Below are 17770 nucleotides of genomic sequence, written 5' to 3'. Positions count from 1 at the left end.
GTTATTTGGATTATTGTCTTAGGGTTTTACTGCTATGAACAGACACCATGACCAAGGCCACTCTTATAAAGGACATTTAACTGGGGCATGCTTACAGGTTCAGAGGTTCAGTCCATTATCACCAAGGCAGGAACATGGCAGCATCTAGGCAGGAATGGTGCAGGAGAAGCTACATTTTCATCTGAAGACTGCTAACAGACTATTGGCTTCCAGGCAACTAGAATGAGGGTCTTAAAGCCCACACCCACAGTGACACACCTACTCCAACATGGCCACACCCTCTAATAGTGCCACTCCCTGGGCCAAGCTTATACAAACCATCACAGTTAAAAAATCAGTCAACAAAAAATCTGACCACAAAAGGTACATATCCATAGGAACCAATTGCAAACTTTTAACAATTTTCAAAAATTAATGGGAGAAATGAACTGGCTGAAGTTTACAATTAGACTAAGTACATATGAGTTAAGTAATTTGCTTCAAATATTACAAAGATATTCAAATTTAAATAGGCCAAGGTGTCTAACAGCCGAAGCAGAAAAAGAGTTAGCTCTTGTAGAACAAAGACTGCAAGAAGCATACGTGGATAGAATTGATCCTAACCTTGATTGTATTCTGGTCATTTTACCTTCAACTCATTCTACTACTGGGCTCATTATGCATAGGGGAGATAGCATGGATTCCCTTAGCTCATAAACAAACAAAAAACTGGATATACATACACACACACACACACACACACACACACACATATATATATGATTTCTGAATTAATTATAAAAGGTAGAATAAGACTACATCAATTGTCAAGAACAGACCCAGCAGAAATTGTGGCACCTCTTAGCAGTGCTGAGATGATGTCACTATGGTGATCAGTGAGGGCTGGCAAGGAGCCTGTAGTAACTTCTTGGGTAAAATTGATAATAAATAACCAAAAAGCAAACATATATAGTGTATAAAAAACTAATTTGATTCTTCCATGTATAGTAAAGAGAACACCAGTTACAGAGACACCAAAATTTTATATTAATGTAAACAAGATGAGGATGGAAGGTTATAAGTTAGATAAAATAAACGAGGTGGTCAAAAGTCCACATACATTGGTTGAAAAATCAGAATGGTATGCAATCCTTATGGTATTATTAGATTATCCTGAGTCTCTTAACATAATTACTGACTCTTTATATGCAGAAAGAGTTGTCTTGTCAATAGAGACAGATGAATTTGCACCTGATAACTCAGGATTAACTTTTGTTATTTATACAATTATAATAGGACATCAGAAGTAAAAATTATCCATTACATATTAATCATATTAGGTCTAATTCAGATTGGCCAGGTCCATAAGCTCAAGGAAATGAGGAAATTGACCAATTACTAATTGGAAATGTGTTAGAAGCCTCAAAATTTCATGAGAAACATCATGTTAATGGGAAAGGTTTAAAGAAAAACATTCTGTCACTTGGCAACAAGCCAAAGAAATATTAACAAAAGTGTCCTACCTGTTCCCTATACAACCAAACTCTGTTGCCTGCTGGCAGTAACCCTAGGGGCACCAAAAGAAATGACATCTGGCAGATGGATGTTTTCCATTTTTCGGAATTTGGAAAACAAAAATATATACACCAAACCAATGACATGTACTCAGGGTTTCAATGGGCATTTGCTTCTGAAGAGGAAAAGGTAGATTGTGTAATTACATGTTTATTGGAAATAATGGCAATTATGGGGATTCCTGCACAAATTAAAAGTGACAATGCTCCCACATATGTATCCAATAAGATGAAGCAATTGTTTGCATGTTACAATATAAAGCATGCCACTGGAATGCCACAGGACAAGCAGCTATAGAAAGATCCAATCCTACCTTAAAAGAAATGGTTATGAAACAAAAAGGGAGAGTACAACCCCCAAGGCACATACTAAACAATGTGTTGTCAGGATATATACCATCAGCCCAGTTCAGAAGTGTCAAGATAGCAAACATGAATTAGCAGCAGCAACATGGCCTAGCAGAAACAGCCAGGCCTCTGCCGAATCAGCACAAGTCATCCACTGTCTGTTGGGTTATATTTATATCGCTTCTAAACATCATGTGTCCTTTCTCGTGTTTGCTTAGCTAAACATCCTTTCACCCGTGTCTGCTTCAGGGAAACACTTCTTCACTTGTCTGTCCCAGCAAGACACCATCCAACATAACTGACTTTCCAAAGAAACCTTAAGTTTCCACTTCAGGATCCTGTCCGTTCCAGATTGTGCTTCATCCTTTCAGCCCGGTATGCAGTGGAGTCTGGACACCCTGAGAAGGAGAAGACAGAAGACAGGGAACCACAACATTCATTCTGGAATCCACTTCACCTTCATTGCCTGGCATGCAGCAGCATCTGATGCTCCAGAGGGAAAAGGCAGACTTCAGACTCAATCCATTCTGGACTTCACTCTTCCCCCCCCCCCCTTTTTTTTTTTTTTGGTTTTTTCGAGACAGGGTTTCTCTGTGTAGCCCTGGCTGTCCTGGAACTCACTCTGTAGACCAGGCTGGCCTCGAACTCAGAAATCCGCCTGCCTCTGCCTCCCAAGTGCTGGGATTAAAGGCATGTGCCACCACCACCTGGCCAACCTTTCCTTTCTGAAGTGTGGTGTACCAGTGACATCCAGACACACTGAGAGAAGAGGTGAACCTGGAACCACAAAGGATCTGGTTACATTTTGTCACTGGAGAGTGAACTTTGATGGTTCAAAAGAGTTCTGAAATTTGCATTTTCCTCTCTATCTCCCACCTGTGGATCCAAATGTGAACTCTTGGCTGTTCCTACATTGATGCCTTTGCTCTGCTATGATGAACTCTAGCCCTCTGAAACTGTAAGCCCAACTAAGCACTTCCTTCTGTAAGTTCCCTTGTTCATGGTGTTTCATCATAGCCATAGAGAAAGTGACCAACACGTTCCCTGGAAGCTGGAGTTACATGTAACTACGAGCTGCCTGACATACAGCTGCGAAACAAACCCTGGTCCTCTGGAAGAATAGGGCGTGTTGTTCATGGCTGACCCACTTTCCCAGGTCCGGGTTCTCTATTTTGGTTGGTAGACTACTTTATATAATGTTTTCCACTGCCCATATCCATTCCCACAGTACATCTGATTTTAATCATATGCACACCTAATTATTCATAAGCATAAAATGGGAAATAGGGGATTGCCCCTTACAAAGCTTTGAGAGGACACAGTTTTGCCCTTACTGAACATGCACCTGAAACCAGTTCAGGGCAGACTGGCTCTTCTAGTCTTCATCCCTGGACACATTGGGATGCACTTGAATCCACTATCTCAATCTGTTTGTCAGCATGTGTAGGGAGGCCTCTGCTCTCAGTCAGGAATGTGTGCATCCCGGCTCAGATGTAGATCATGGACCCTGAGGTTGCTATTGTTTGGAGAGGGATGTTTTTGCAAAGTACGTTCGGGAAGGAATTTGGCCAGCAAGTGAACTATTGCAAGAAAAGGGTGGGCATAACTCAAACCCAGTTGAGTTCCAGGGTGCTAAACTGTCTCCTATGTTTGCCAGCCATTCAGGTGAGGGACTTTATCATCTAGCAATTACTGCCATCTACTGAGTTATCCAGGAACTGGAGAGACAGCTCACACATTAAGAGTGTTGACTGCTCTTGCAGAGGACCCACGTTGGGTTCCCAGCACCCACACTGGGCCCTCACAATGGCTTATGACTCCATTTCCAGGGGACCCAGCACTCTTTGCTGACTTCCACATGCACCAGGACAGACTGGCTTGCAGGCACTAACTCACACACATACAACAAAATGCAAATAATTGTTTAGAGGTGTGGTGGCTGTCATCTCGATGCTGAGGCATGAGAATAGTTATGAATTTGAAGTCAAGCTGGGGTACAGAGTGAGTCGCCGAATAACTCAGGTGTGGAGGCACACACCTTTAATCCCAGAACTTGAGAGCCGAGGATTTGAGCTTTAGGCCAGCCTGGTCTACAGGGTCATCTCCAGATCAGTCATGGTTACATAGTGAGATCCTGTCTCCAACAAAACAGAAAAGTTAAAAACTTTAACTAATTAGATAGGTAAATGAATAAATAACGAAGTCACTCATTAGAGATTTCAAAATGGTGATGTTTTCCCCATTACTTTTTCTGTTTTTATTGCTTGGGTTGGGTTTTCTCTGTCTGAAGAGCTCGTTCACTGAAACCGATTTTGTGCCTTGAAGTGGTATAAATAGGGACTTAAGACAGGCATCACCTACAAAGGTTTTCTTCTGGTTATTGAGATATGATCTCGCTCGGTAGCTCAAAATGGACCTGAGACTGTCCTGCCTCAGCCTCCAGAGCACTGACTGGAATGTGTTTCTGGCTCTGCTCCCACTCCACACCAACTCCACCCCTCGCCAGCTTCAGTCCTTACCACCTTACTTCCTGTCTTTGAATCTGAATGCTCTGGGGACCTCCTGGGAGTGGGATCTTGCAGTGTGTGCTATGTCTGCCTCATGCCACTGAGCAGAATGAGTCAGAATGTCCTTCGTTTGTCTGCAGATATCCTAGTATATTCTTTTACACTGTACTTTCAAATACATCAGTACTTGGGCTATTTCCCCATTCAATCTTGAAAGTTTTAAAATTTTTGTTGAGTGTGTGGGAGTGCTTGTCATAGCACAGGAGGAGTCCCTTCTCTCCACTTTAATGTGGGTTCTGAAGGACAAGATCCAGGACCTTGACTCATCTCTACGAGACATTGTGCAGAAACCATTTCCTGCCAGCTCTCTTCAGAACCAGACCGTCCATGCCTCTCCTCAGTTACATCCACTTACACGATCTAGTCTCTCTGAAAGGTGAGTGAGCCTTGGTTATTTTCAGGGCTAGTTAAGTGGCTGGCGGCATAACACCCTTACTCTATGAACGAGGGAGGGCAGGTAGTCCCCTCAGCACTGTCTTGAGGTCACAGTCCTATGCCTCCACCTCCAAGTGTAGGCAGTTGATCTGGTGCTGCTTGTATTCAGATGCTAAATTCTGTATCCCAAGATCTAGTTGCCCCCAAGGAGGAGATCCTCACATACACCAAGTGATGCTATGTAACCTAGCTTCCCAAGTGAACTGGACAATAAAAGACTAAAGCCTGTGACCGGGCAATAGATGGAAGTAGGCAGGTTTTCAGTTACCTGGCTGGAGGTCGCAGGTAGAGATCGGAGAGAAAAAAAGGACAGAGAAACTGGAGGAGGCCGCCATGAGAGGAGATGGCCCATGAGCACATCTCCTGGCCAGGAAAAACAGGAAGTAACAAGGGACACATGGCAGGAATGTAAGTTAGAATAGCTCAAAACTAGCTCCAAACTAGAATTAGCTGGACAATCTAGACTTATGGTTTGTAAATAAAATACCTGGATTGTATGTGTTTTATACAGGCTAGCAAGAATTTATATTTCTTTTATATCCAAGTTCTAGAATGATAGACATGTGTCACTGCACTTGTTTTATAGAGTGTTGAGGATAAAACCCAGGGCTTCATCGTTCTAGGAGAGTGCTCTACCACTTATGACCCAGCCCCGGCCTTCAAGTAAAAAGTGAAAACAGAGCTGTGGATGTAGTTCAACGGTGGGAGGCCTGAGTTCAATCCCCAGTATGGCAGGATACAGTTTACAGTTGACTGCTGACTACTGTTCCTTTCCCTGTGTTGAATGGATGAGACTGCTGATTATTTAGAATGGCCCCGTTTCAGATGTGCACAGTTACAACCACAACAAGAAGAACCACCCCAGACAAGTTTGTGGAAAGCTTACATTTTAAATTGTGCATGTCTGTGTGTGAGCGCTAGCACCTGTGTGCAGTGCTTGAGAACGCCATAAGAGGGCACTGAAGTTACGTGCTGGATTTTACATGATGCTCAAATTGAGGTGGGAGAAGTGGGCTGAACTCACTAGCTTTACATGATCCAGACTGGTAAACTAATCACCGGCTCTGTCATGCAGGAGCACGGAACATTGTCAGCGATCCCTCCATCCGCAGGGCTCGAACCTAAACTCTTAGGGCCTTTTTAGGGACCTTCCCTCTAGAGCCGCTTCGGGGACCAGTGCGCAGGCACCACGCCACAGCCTGGCCCATCCCCTCCACGTGCGGCGCACACCTCGAGCTGCTCTGCAGAGCTCGCCTCGCCTCGCGCCTCCTTCACTCCCTCCGCCCGCCCCCTACGGCGCCTGCTTCCTATTGGCTGACGGCTTTGTCGTTCCGACTGCAGCCCTGCGGGCCCCCACCAGCCCGGAAGTCCCGCCCCGCGAGCGGTGCTCTGGCCTTCTGACAGGCTTGGAGGCTTGTCCGTCGGCGAGGCCGGGCCCGAGTCGGCGGCTGGGGCCCGCGGTCGCTGAGCGGCCCGGGCTGGCGGCGGTTTCCGGTTCAGCGCGGCTGGCGGGCGGGCAGGCGGGCAGCCCGGAGCGGCGGCGGCGGCCCACGACAGACAATGAGAGCGGCGGGGCGTTGCTGAGCGACGGCGGCGAGAGCGACGCGGGGCCCGGGGGCGGGGCGGGCGCCAGTCATGGACAATCAGGTAAGAAGCCTCCGCCCCGGACTGGCCTCCCGCTGCCCTGCGCGGCGCTTTGGCCGGCTCTGCGCGCACACGGCCCAGCGGGCACGGTGTGCGTGCGCTCATTCGAATGGGCCCTTCTCCAGCCACCGCGATCCCGGGGCGTCCTTCCCCCATCGCCATCTCGGGATGCCCCTCCCCCACTGCGACCCCTCGCACCCCTCCCCCATCGCGACCCCAGGTCTGGTGCAGAACCCCTTGGAGTCTGTCTCAGCACCTCGATGCTACCCACTCCATACTGGGGAATTCTTTGCCAGCGTGGTGTATTCACACTGCCGCGGCATCTTGGGGGGACTCAGCCCATAGCCCCGTGAGACACCCCTTAGAATCCCACCCCTTGGGCATCATTCAGGAACCCGGGGCTTCAGCACCTTAGGAACTTTATCTCGTTCCAGAGGTCCCCGGAGGCACCCCTTAGGAGCCCAGTTTACACACAGACTCCTGAGGTGCTTATCAGGATCCCCGAGCTTTAGCACCCTGGACATCACAGCCTGGAACCCTTTGGGATTCCCCTTGTACTACCATAGCACCCTGGGGATTCCCAGCCTGGTCCACACCTCTCCTGGAAGTCTTTTGGAATCCTATCGCCACTCACAGCACCGTCGGGATCCTATCCTGGCCCAAAGTCCCCTGGGGAATCTTTTAGAATCCCAGTACAAGAATGGAACCCATTGGAATTACAAAGCCACCCAGATTAGCTGAGAACTCCAGTGTACTCACATCCCCTATGGATCCAAATCTAGCCAGACTCCCTTCAGGACTCCAGTACACCCCACAGCTCCTGGCAACCTTGTCTGGCCCAAAGTCCTTGGAAACATGCTCAGAACTTCAGTAGAACTTCAGCCCCTGTGGTCCTTAGCATGGCTTAGAATCTGTAGAGTCCCCACAGACAGCTCCAGGAACTCTAGGTCAGTCCCCCCACATAGCCTCTTAGATGCCACACCACCCCAAATATGGCCTGAGTCTGTCACCTTCTTTGGAAGATGAAGAATCTGGGCCCATAATCTCAAATCTCCCCAAACTCCAGGAACCCCCAACCAGGTGCTTGTGTACTGCTCAGCTTCAGGTCTGTTTTGAATGCTCTCTGCCCCAGCCCCACCCTCTGTTCATCTAAGACACCTACTTCAGGTCGCTTTGCCCAGCCTCCTGCCCAGCCTGCCCCCTCTTCTCTACGTTTTCCCCTCATGAGAATCTGGTTCTTTTGCACTCTTTTCTAAGACTCTGGCCTTTTGCCTCTGGGAACTTAATTCTGATGTCGGACCCTGAGCCTGGACCAAAGTCTTCAGCCCCTTTGACCCAACCTGCTGCTCACTCTCCTCTGTGCCCAGGGCCCAAGGGTGGCACTGCTTTTCAGATCTATACCAAGGGCAGTCTCAGACCTGGTACCCTAGAAGCCTTACAAAGTCCTAAGACTTTGTTTTGTCCCTTGTCTTTGCCCAGCTTTGCATCTGAGATGATGATTTCTGACTCTGCATCTGTAATCCTCATCCAGTCCTCTCACTCCGGTCTCAGCTGGTCTTGTTGCAGCCATGGTCCCTAGAACCCTTCCCCTCTGTCCCTGCTCCCTCTCCCCCTCACATTCCTGTCGCCTTCCAACCTCACTTAGCTGCAGGTGTATTCCTCAGGTTCCCTGTTGGCAGCCCCCTGCCACTTGGAAACCAGCCCTGTTGGTTCTTTTAAACCTGAGGGCCTTCTGGCCCTTGTGCCCATGTCACCTAGCTCTGTACCATGTGAACTCTTCCCCATCTTCAAATTACCTTCACCCAGGGTCACATCCTCCCCTACCCTTCCAAAGCCCAAGCTTCCAGGAGTATCAGTCCTGGGAAAGTGTGGGGCTGTGGGGGTGGCAGCTGATAGCTTCCTCTCTCTTGGTAAGGCTAGATTGGGGCATCCCTTTCTACAGGTGGCATTGTCTGGTTTGGTCATGTGGCTGTGTAGTTTCAGGTGCATGGGCAAGGACCTCCTGTGTGTCCCACTATCTGTGACCTAGGATCATTGGGGCAGGTAACTGGTGGCATTGCTTTTGTCCCTGGTGTGCCTGACTTTCTGCTAGTGAACAGGCTGGTTTGCAAACCTGCTTGTTACCTGGGCTCTTCATTGATCAAACCACACAAAAAGTCCCTGTCCTTCGGCACCTTCTGCACTCTGAAGCTCAGGAGTCCTCAAGAGAGTCCCCAGAGATTGGAGGCCATTCCCTCTGTGGTGTGCTGGGTGGTTGTCACTCTGTGGCTGCAATGCTGCGGAAAGGCAGCAACTTCAGGGACAGTGGGAAACAGGATTTGCTCAGGTGTAAGACCCCCTAAGAGCTGCCGGTGCTCACCGGTGACTGTGGCTGCTTTTAAGTTTCTGCCAAGTAGTATGGAAAGTTGAGTCCTTAATCACAGGAGCACCTGTTAAGTGCTGGGCAGCCATTATGACTGAGTACCCAGCCATACCAGGGGTTAACAGATAGGACCCTAGCACTAGAAGTGTACCAGTAGTACTGGGCTGGGGTGTTGGTGTGCATGTGCCATTTGCCTTTCCTTCCTGACCAGCTCAGGAGAACCCCAGCAGCTGCCTTCCTTGCAACTATGAGACCCCTGCGGGGAGTGGAGGGCTGGCCCTCAGAGATGTGATTGTCCTCAAGGGACTGTGGGTGTGCAGGGTAGACTCCAAGCCTCTCCCCACCATGGGGTTACCATGAACCCATATGCACCTTACTGAGAAGCAGTGTGTTCATGTTTGGGTGCTAGCCCTGCATGCCTTCTCTGTCCCTGTCCTGGTCTCATGTTTCTCTGTGTCTTTGAGGCTGGTGCAGAGGCCAGCACAGAAGTAGTGGCTTTTACTTGGCTTTTTGTTTTCCCTATGGGCAGAAAGGCCATGAAAGTATCTCAAGTGTCCCCTTCACACCCATGCCCACCTTACTCCCCAATACAGTGCTGTCTGTTGTATTGGATTTCCATGTTGAGCAAGGACATACCCAGGATTGCTGTTGACTTTGGGGAGGGATGGAATAGAATTGGCTTTTTGGGGTACAATGCTAGAAAGATGAGAAGGGTCTGAGAGCACAGTGGGGCTCCCCAGCAAATTATTAGAGAGGGTGTTGTAACTCCCAAAGAGCCTGGGAGCTCCCTCCTTAGAGTCCCTGACCTGGCCTCAGAAGAGGTTCAGTGTGGTCACAGGTGGCCCTGTTTGGGACTGCTCCACTCTGGGAATGGATACTCACTCAGGTGTGGGGCCACTGGATTCTTTCCCTGATGTCCTGAGTGTTCTACCTCCCACAGGAGTCCTGATAGGAGGCTGTAGGCAAAGCACTGGAGTTGGAGCTGAGTCTCTGGTCCTCTGTAGCTAGCCTTAGGCTTTCTCACTCTGCTCTGCTGCCCTGTTTGACAGGGGTAGGGACCTGCCATCTGGATTGGGGCTGCCAACAGTTCTAGTACCTCACCCAGGGAGGAGGAGACACACAGTGGCTCTCCTTGTGTTGTAGACACCTTCACAGTCTTCTTTCAGTACCTATCATATCCATGCGGATGTCATACCTGTCCCTTCCCAGGTCCTTCTCATCCCTTTGTTTTGAGCATTATGCCCTGTTAGAGGGAAAATGATTGCTGGGCCCAGAAAGGAGGTGACAGTGGTTGGAGGCTGGGCTCCAGGGCTCCCAACTTAGCTGTCTTTAATTTTTTGTTCTCCAGACTTGTCTTGCCTTTTGGTACTTTCCACTGTAGTGGAGTGTCTTAGGGTACGGTGTTTCTCTCATGCTCCAGGCTACCTGCTTCCCAGGAGTGATGTCTGGGACTAGTTCTAGACAGTTCAGTTTGACTTGGTCTTGTGCCTCTGTTGGGTCTGGGTCTGGGTCCTGGCACCTTCACCATTAGTGTGTGTTGTGAACCTTGCAGTGGGGGCGGACCTGATGTGTTTTCTTACTGAAGGTGAGAGTCAGATGCATGCAAGGTATTGCCAGCAGGAGCCAGGTGACAGGTGTAATTATACCATGGGGTGTTGTGCAGATTCCCAGAGGAAAGGCCATTTGTTCAGAGAATTCCCACAAGAAAATCAGATGAAAGCCTATAGGAAAACTAACAGCTAATGACTGCCTCCTGGGCCCAAGCTTTGACTGGGCATTTGAGGGTTGGCCAGGAGGAGTGGATAATGGATGGGTGGGAGGGATAGGTTGATTGATGTGTGGATGGATGGTTGGATGGATGGGTGGATGGGTTGATGGATATGTAAGGGCAGCTCAGTGAGAGGATGAATGGATAGGTTGGTAGATGTGTGGATAGATGGGTTAATGGTTATGTTAGTGCATGGTGGGTGAATAGACAGATGGGTAGATGGATGAGTGGCAGGAAGGATGGATGAATTAATGGATATATGAGTGTATGGTGGGTGGATAAGGGTATATGGGTGAATTTGGGGTTACTCAGAGCTGTGGGATGGGGTGTTCTGCCCTTCGCCCCTACACACCTAGAGAGAGCAGGCTCCCTCAGGAAGGGCCTGTGAGATGCCCCTTGTGCTGTTTGTCTGGCTTGCTGGATTGGGATCCTGGGTCTGAGTGCTCTCTGCCAGTTTGCCTGGCAGCATCCAGCCTCCTTTTGAGCTTAACTGACTCCAGGCACTCTGAGGCTTTGGGCTGCTGTGCCCCTTGGCTTTTGATCTCCAGCAGCAGGATGACCAACACTTCTGGGGCAGGCTCTGGCATGGGATCTTTCCTTGGGGTCCAGGTGTCAAGGTCACTTGTAGCTACCAATTTTGGGATTGTGCAGAGGCAGCCATGCAACAAGTGGTCATAGTGCCAGGAGGGCCTTGTAGAGCTGGCGGCATGAGCTAGGTCATGCTGGTTATGGCAGTGTCTCTACCCAAGTTCTTGGAGAGCCAGCTGTTGGGTTTGCTCAAGTGTGGGCACAAGAGATCCAGGTAGAGAGCAAGAAGGGGCCTGAAGATGATGGTACCAGGGTGGCTAGGGCTCAGTTGTGCCATGAGCTGCAGTAGCAGCTTTAGGCCCCTTTCTCATGCTGATGGCACAGAATTTTCAACATGGCCTATCCTGTCTCACCACCACCATGATGTCTAGAAGATCCTGGCCCCTCAGAGTGTGGGTCTCTCCTTGAGGTTCAGCACAGGAAGGATGAAGGTGATTAGGTCTGGGGGGACCTGGACATGACTGGTCCAGTCCTTAACCGGGGTGTTGTGGCTCTAGTTGGCACCAGCCCTTTGGCCATTAGTGTCGCTAGCCAGTGCTTTGGGCACAGGCTGCCAATGCCTTGAAACCTCCTGTTTACTTTGGCTTGTGCCTTGAAGTTCTGGCGCCTGCGTCCTAGCCCCAATGGAGCTGTGGTCATCTGTTCTTTTGCAATAGCCACTGTGCTGCCTGTGCTGTGGCCCATATGAGCTCCTCCTGTCAGGCAGGCAGCCCAGGACTTAGCTGGTGAGCCGTGGGATGTACAGCTCAGGCCTGCAGCTGACCCGAACTCCCTCCAAAGCAGTGGCTCAGGGGGATAGGGTCCCCAGTGTTTAGGTGTCTTGGAAGCCTCCAGCCAGCAGTGGCCCCCTGATCATGGTCTCCAGGGTGCTGGCAGTATTGCTCTAGAATCATGTTGAAAATTCTCTAACCATACACCATGCTCATAAAACTGCTTGTGCTTCGTCTATAGTTTGTCCATACAGGTGTCCTGAGGTCTGGCCATGTAGCCCAGGTTGGCCTTTAGCTCACCCTCTTTGCCTCTGCCGGGTCACTGGCAGGCACCACACCTAACAGGTGTTGATGGGTAGTTTCCCCCAAGACATTCCCAGTGCTGGGATTCTGGGCCTCTGTTCTGCCCTTCTACAGTCCATGCAGAGTTACAAGCCCCGCCCCCTTGTCCCAGAGACCACATCATGTCTGCACTCAGGTCCATCTGGTTTCTCCTGTCAGGCCTCCCCTCCTTTTCTCCAGCTTCTCTCCCACCTGCAACCATTTGTGGCCAAGCGTGTCTTTCAGATGTCCCTGCCATTACCCACTTACAGTCCACTATCACACCCCCTCTGTCCCATCTGGTTGCCCCTCTTACCAGCCCTCTGGAGTGCTTCCTAGGAGCCTAAACTGTGCTTGTCCTTGCGAACACAGACTCTAGAGGGGTTATGTGGTTAGGTGTGGGAAGAGGGTTGGAGATGTAAGTATAACTTCTGGGGTCTAGGCACTTGGACATTGGTTCCACTAGGGAGGACTAGCAGAGGCCAGTGTATCCAAGTTCCTGGGAAAAGGCCTGGGCCTCAGGCCTCCTGCCTGATCGTCTTCTTATCTGGGCAGGGCACTTAGCAAGCCCATGTGCCCTCTGCTGCTGTCAGAACCCTGTTTTATATTGTCAGGCCCTTCCATCAAGAGTATTTTGGTGGGGTCAGATGGAAGACCCCAACACTCAGGAAGCAGAGGATTGGAGAATTCAAGGGCAGCCTGGGCTTCATGGTGAGACCTTGTCTTTAAAAAGGTCGAGACAGCCGGGTAATGGTGGCACATGCCTTTAATTCCAGCACTTGGGAGGTAGAGGCAGGCAGATTTCTGAGTTCAAGGCCAGCCTGGTGTACAGAGTAAATTCCAGGACAGCCAGGGCTACACAGAGAAACCCTGTCTCAAAAAACAAAACAAAACAAACAAAAAAAGGGTTGGGGCTGAGGGGACTAGGGCTGAGCATGATGGCACACACTTAAGTCTCAGCACTGAGTTGAATGATAGTCTGCTTTACACAGCAAGTTCTAGGCTGGCCAAGGGTGGTACTTGAGTGAGACCCTGACTCAAAAATGTCTAGGGAGGGCCTGATGGTATAACTTAGTGCTTGTTTAGCAGGCATGAAGGCCCTCAGGTCAGTCCATAGTATCAAGAAAGAGAAACAGACAGAGAGAGTGCACATGTGTGTGTGCGCGTGGATGTGTGCTTGTGTGTGATATATTTTGGGCTGAAGGGATGGCTCAGTAGAGTACTGCCTTGTAAACATGAAGATCTAAGTTGGGTCCCTAGAAGTCATATGAAAAAGCTGGGTGTGGTGCTTGCTTGTGATCCAAACCTTGGGGAGCTGCAGACAAGGAGGTCCTGGGGTATCATGACCATCTATTCTAGCCTAGTTAGTGTGTTCCAGGCCTGTGGAAGACTCTGTCTCAAAGAAAGTGAGCCTGGGCAATAGTTAGGTTGTTAAGAGCACTTGCTACTGTTGCAGAGGGCCAGAGTTCTGTTTCTAGCATCAAGCAGATGACTCACAAACACAGTTCTAGGGAACCCAGTTCCTTCTGACATCCCCTCACTCCAGCTCCACACACAGCAGATACACAGACAAATATGTAAGTAAATACAGTAAAAATAAACTGTAAAAAAGAACAGTAAATAGTATTCCTGAGAGTGACCTTCAGAGCTGTCCTCTGCCTCCATCCACACACTCACACATGCATGCATGCACCCACACCACGTTAAAAACATATAAAAAGGCTGGGGAGATGGATTGGTGGTTAATGTGCTCACTGTGCAATATGAAGGGCAGTTGAGCTCCCTAGCACCCATTCAGACAAGCACTGGGGAGGCAAAGATCCAGTGTCCCTCTCCGATTTCTGTTGCTGAAGTAAACACATGACCAAAGACAGGTTGATTTGGCTTACATGTCCCAATCATAGCCTGTCACTGAGCCAGGGCTTGCTCCTCATGGCTTCCTTAGTTCCATTGTTTTTTTTTTTTTTAAAAATGCATATCCCAGGACCACGTGCCCCCATGGTGGGCTGAGCCCTGGCATATCAATCATTAATTAAGAAAGCACAGTACAGGACAGTCTGATAGAAGTGCTTTCTCGTGGAAGTTCCTGTTCGGATGAATCTGGCTTGTGTCAAATTGACAAAAGGTAACTAGACCTGGGCAAGCTGGTACCTGGATGAGCCAGACCAGCACCAATAAGAGAGCCTTTGTCAATATGTACAGTGGAGAGTGGTGGGGGAGGATCTTTGGACTTGCATACATGTATGTAACATGTCCAGAGAAGGTTCTTACAGACTACAGGGTTTCTAGTTGGCTCCCTTTTCTGAGGTGGGCCCACCTTTGTGCTGGGAGTCCCTTGGAGTGTAGTGGCTTTGTGTTTAGTTTGGGGCTGGCCTGAGTCACCTGAGGTTTCAGGGTGCAGTGTTAAGACACTTGCAAGAGGAAGGGAGGATAAGAGTGCTCCATTAGGGAGCTGCTGTGGCTGGCTTGGGTAGCACTCTGGGACCATTAGTAGCAGTTTGCCTAGTTGTGCTCTTCGAGGTCTCAGGCTCTATGTTCAAGAGAACAGCAGGGGCCATGATAGTTTCCATAAAGAACACAGACTGGGAGGTGGTCAGGGAAAATGCCCTGTGGAGGGGGCTATCAAGTTCTGAGTGATGTCCAGGGGGTGTCTAGGGGGCAGCATGAAGTTGAAAGGGCCAAAGATGTTGCTGCTGATGTAAGGAGCCAGGACCTGAGCCCTCTTTGAACATGCTGGGGACTGTGGTGCATGTGTATCTGCTTCCTAGAAGTGTGCAGAAGCACCCACAGCCAGTATTGACTGTGTCCTAGGCCAGGGCACAGGACAGCAGTGAGTGTCTCTACCTCTATGCTGACCAGGTCCCTGCCTCTCTCTTTTCCCCAGTGCACTGTCCAGGTGAAGTTAGAGCTGGGGCACCGTGCCCAGCTGCGGAAGAAGCCCACCACTGAGGGCTTCACCCATGACTGGATGGTCTTCGTGCGTGGCCCTGAGCAGTGTGACATCCAGCACTTTGTGGAGAAGGTCATCTTCCGGCTGCATGACAGCTTCCCCAAACCCAAGCGTGGTGAGTACCCTTTCCCTGCCTTTCCCTACCAGTAGCCCCTGTGAGCTTGGAGGTGGCAGGACCCCTTGTGATGTGACTAGTAACTGGCTGGGACAGGTGGGTGCTGGAGCAGCTAGGAAGCATCCTGGGTCAGAAGCGATTAGGATGATGGCTTAAGAACTCTGAGAGGTCTGAGTGGGTATACAAACAACTCTTAAGGGCAGGCCCCATGCCCAGCACAACAAACTCACCAGTATTTTTGGAGTTGTTTGGTGTTTTTTGTTTTGTTTTGTCTTGTTTTTATTTATTCTTTCTCAAAGTGCTTTGTCTGGGCCTTTTTCTCCCCTTGTAGATCTTTTGCTTCCGTGTATGTATGTGTGTGTTTCTTGTGCTTTCTCTTTGGCTCTTTTTTTTCCTGTTTGTTTTGTCTATTCTAGTTTGTTTTTGTTTGTCTTGTATTACTGTTACTTTTTAGATGCTTGTTTGTAATTTAATGAGAGAGAAAGAAAGTATGTGGGCTTCAGTGGGTGGGAAAGGACCTGCGAATAGTTGGGAAAGGAAAACTAACCAGAATATACTCTGGCTACCATGTTATCATGGCTGCAACATGTGGTTCTCATTGCTGTCCCTCGCTTCCCACCTGCCTCAGGAATAGCTGCCCTGGGGGACAGTGTCTGGTGAGGTTTGTGATCAGAGGTGACTTCCTGTGGCAGATGGTCTCTGCTAAGGTATGTGTGTTTGTGTAGACTAGTCAGGCTGCCTCAGCTGTTTACTCTTCACTTTGGGTCATAGCTGGGCATGCTCTGGAGTCTACAGCAGTTTTCTTTTTGTTCTGTGCTAATGATAAAACTCATGATTTTACACATTAGCTGAATACTTACTGCTGGGTCACACACCTAATTCTGAGGATGATGTATTCTGGACAGGGGCTCTAATCCTGACCATGACTATACACCTCACTGGGGGATTCTGGGCAGGGGCTCTATTCCTGAGCTCTGCCCCCAGCTCCTCCTTGGGAGATTCCACTTGGTGGCATTACTTCATCACTTCCCCAGCCCCACACTGCAGGAGTTTACTCATGGGCTTCACCCAATGACCCCCAAGGCTCTGACTGTAAGATCAAGTACAATAAATCCTATTTTCTTGGGTGTGTCAGGACTGAGCAGAGTACTTTTCTCTAGTGAAGCTCTTCAACTGGGGAGAACTGTTGCTGGACCGTTCAACTTCTGCATTGCTGTATCGGCTGTAGCCCATGAATATTGACACTGGGCCTGCAGTGAGTGACAGGTTATGCTTGGGCCAAGCACCCCAGTTAGTTAATTAGTTAGTTAGTTAGTTAGTTAGTTAGTTTGTTTGTTTGTTTTTACATCCCAACCACAGTTTCCCCCTCTCCTCTCCTCCTGGCCTCTTTCCTCCACCTCCCCTCTTCATCAGCATCCACCCCCATCCCTGTCTACTCCTCCTCTGTTTCTCTTCAGAAAAGGGCAGCCCTCCTAAGGATATCAACCAGCCATGGTATATCAAGTTGTAGTAAGACAAGGTACCTTCTCTCCTATTGAGCCTAGATAAGGCAGCCCAGTATGGGGCAAAGACAGGCAACAGAGTCAGACAACCCCTCCTCCCACTGTTAGGAGTCCTATAAGAAGACAGCTTGCAGAGGGCTTAAGTCAGTCCCATACATGCTTTCTCGTTGGTGGCTCAGTCTCTGTGAGCCCCTGTGGTCTCAGGTTAGTTGATTCTGTAGTCTTATGGTGTCCTTGACCCTTCTGGCTCCTGCGATCCTCCCTTCCCATCTTCTGCAGGATTCCTCAAGCTCCACCTTACGTTTGGCTGTGGATCTCTGTATTTGTTTCTACCAGTTACTGGGTGAAGCTCCTCTGATGACAATTGGGCTAGATGCCAGTATATGAGTATAGCAAAACATCATTAGGGATCATTTTATTGACTCCCCCCTCCCCCCCATTTATGTTTGGTTCTATCCTAGGTCTGTGGGCTGTCCAGCCTCTGGTTCTTAGCCATCCAGTGTCAGTGGTAGGCTCCTTCTCATGGCGTGGGTCTTGAGCTGGATCAGTCATTAGTTGGCTACTCCCACAATTTCTGTGCCACCTTTACACGATTGGTGTTTTATTCAAAAAGTTCTCTCCTGTCCCAGTGCATTCAAGGTTCTCAGGGTCAGTGTGTCTGGTGTTATGTTGAGGTCTCTGATCCAGGCGGACTTGACTTCTGTATAGAGTGATAGATATGGAGCTATTTGTATTTACATGCAGATACCAGTTATTTGGTTTGCAGTTACCAAAGTTTGTCTTCTTTGTCAAAAATCAGGTGTCCATAGGTATGTAGATTTACTTCTGGATCTTCAATTCCATTGATAACCTGTCTGTCTTTATGCCAATACTATGCAGGTTTTTTTTTTTTTTTTTTTTTTTTTTA

At 49.1% G+C, this 17770-nt stretch overlaps 1 protein-coding gene across 1 annotated transcript in view; it reads left to right on the top strand.

Annotated features, from left to right (window-relative positions):
• The first annotated feature begins 6327 nt into the window (after positions 1-6327).
• Mllt1 (MLLT1 super elongation complex subunit) overlaps positions 6328-17770 on the top strand; it is a 45914-nt gene continuing 34471 nt past the window's right edge. The window contains exons 1-2 of the mRNA XM_028763632.1: positions 6328-6550; positions 15181-15361. Coding sequence (XP_028619465.1) covers positions 6539-6550; positions 15181-15361 — 193 coding nt within the window. The 5' untranslated portion in view covers positions 6328-6538. The remainder of the gene's footprint in view (positions 6551-15180; positions 15362-17770) is intronic.

This window comes from Grammomys surdaster, unplaced genomic scaffold (genome assembly GCF_004785775.1).
Source record: "Grammomys surdaster isolate TR1022 unplaced genomic scaffold, NIH_TR_1.0 62, whole genome shotgun sequence".
NCBI lineage: Eukaryota > Metazoa > Chordata > Mammalia > Rodentia > Muridae > Grammomys > Grammomys surdaster.
The sequence above is the reverse complement of the archived record's forward strand: the minus strand, read 5'-3'. Positions and strand labels throughout refer to the sequence as shown.